At 41.9% G+C, this 1,418-nt stretch overlaps 1 protein-coding gene across 1 annotated transcript; it reads left to right on the top strand.

Annotated features, from left to right (window-relative positions):
• The first annotated feature begins 255 nt into the window (after positions 1–255).
• LOC110428918 (tubulin beta-1 chain) lies at positions 256–1,412 on the top strand. The gene is made up of 2 exons (XM_021444840.2): positions 256–563; positions 680–1,412. The coding sequence occupies exons 1-2, from the start codon at positions 338–340 to the stop codon at positions 1,360–1,362; spliced, it is 909 nt and encodes a 302-aa protein (XP_021300515.2). The 5' UTR covers positions 256–337; the 3' UTR covers positions 1,363–1,412.
• The last annotated feature ends 6 nt before the right edge of the window (positions 1,413–1,418 follow it).

Genomic DNA, 1,418 nt, shown 5'->3' with positions numbered 1-1,418 from the left:
AATCATTGTACAACAAATTTCAATTTTCATAATGAAGATTCTCTGTTTGGTTGCTTAAAGAATTGATAAATAATATTAACTTCAATGTATGCTTGAAAACCTGTTTTTATGCCTTTTAGATCGTTTATTTCAATGTAGAGCTAGATGGTTCTTAAAAACATGCGATGGTGATTTAAAATGTCGTGAAGGTGTCGCCTAGTTTTGGATTGGAATTTGCCTTCCTATATTACCTGGCATCCATTCTTGTTGATTATGATTTAGTAATCATTTTTCTTTCTTCAAAAAATTTTCAGGATTTCAAGTATGCCACTCATTGGGAGGTGGAACTGGGTCAGGCATGGGAACACTTCTCATTTCCAAGATCAGAGAAGAATACCCAGACAGAATGATGCTCACCTTTTCTGTGTTCCCATCCCCTAAGGTGTCTGACACTGTTGTTGAACCTTACAATGCCACTCTCTCTGTTCACCAGCTTGTTGAGAATGCAGATGAATGCATGGTTTTGGATAATGAAGCTTTGTATGATATTTGCTTCCGAACTCTCAAGCTCACCACTCCAAGCTGTAAGTCAAAAGACCTTTTATGCTCTTGGCATTTTTTATCCTGCTGATGCATGTTTCCTTTTAAGTTGGTTGTGAAAATTCTGTTGATCTCAGCACTGGCTTCTGTTTGAATGCAGTTGGAGACTTGAACCACCTGATTTCTGCCACCATGAGTGGGGTAACTTGCTGCCTCCGTTTCCCTGGTCAACTCAACTCAGATCTGCGCAAGCTTGCTGTTAATCTTATTCCATTCCCTCGGCTGCATTTCTTCATGGTTGGCTTTGCTCCACTTACATCTCGAGGGTCCCAACAGTACAGGGCCCTTACTGTCCCAGAGCTCACTCAACAAATGTGGGATGCCAAGAACATGATGTGTGCTGCTGATCCTCGCCATGGTCGATACTTGACTGCTTCAGCCATGTTCCGTGGCAAGATGAGCACCAAGGAGGTTGATGAACAGATGATTAATGTGCAGAACAAGAACTCATCCTACTTTGTGGAGTGGATCCCCAATAATGTGAAGTCTACTGTTTGTGATATTCCTCCAACTGGTTTGAAGATGGCCTCAACATTCATTGGAAACTCAACTTCAATTCAGGAAATGTTCCGGAGAGTCAGTGAGCAGTTCACAGCTATGTTCCGTAGGAAGGCTTTCTTGCATTGGTACACTGGAGAAGGTATGGATGAGATGGAGTTTACTGAGGCTGAAAGCAACATGAATGATCTGGTTTCTGAGTACCAACAATACCAAGATGCAACAGCTGATGAGGAGGGGTATGACTATGAGGAAGAGGATGAGGAACTTCAGGACGGCGCCTAATAGTAGTGTGTTTCTGTCTGGCTTTTTGTTTGCTGCCTTAATATTGTGGAGTTTTT

The sequence above is a fragment of the Theobroma umbraticum genome, unplaced genomic scaffold, assembly GCF_002168275.2.
Source record: "Theobroma umbraticum cultivar Fairchild unplaced genomic scaffold, ASM216827v3 scaffold_4151.0, whole genome shotgun sequence".
In the NCBI taxonomy this organism is placed as follows: domain Eukaryota; kingdom Viridiplantae; phylum Streptophyta; class Magnoliopsida; order Malvales; family Malvaceae; genus Theobroma; species Theobroma umbraticum.
Note: the sequence above shows the minus strand (reverse complement) of the source record. Positions and strands in the feature narration are given on the sequence as shown.

What these genes read in the sequence shown, in the direction of transcription:
- LOC110428918 (XM_021444840.2), top strand. Translation starts at nt 338, where the DNA reads ATGGGAACACTTCTCATTTCCAAGATCAGAGAAGAATACCCAGACAGA. An exon ending in CAAGCTCACCACTCCAAGCT is followed by an intron (nt 564 to 679) that starts GTAAGTCAAAAG and finishes GTTTGAATGCAG; the next exon opens with TTGGAGACTTGAACCACCTG.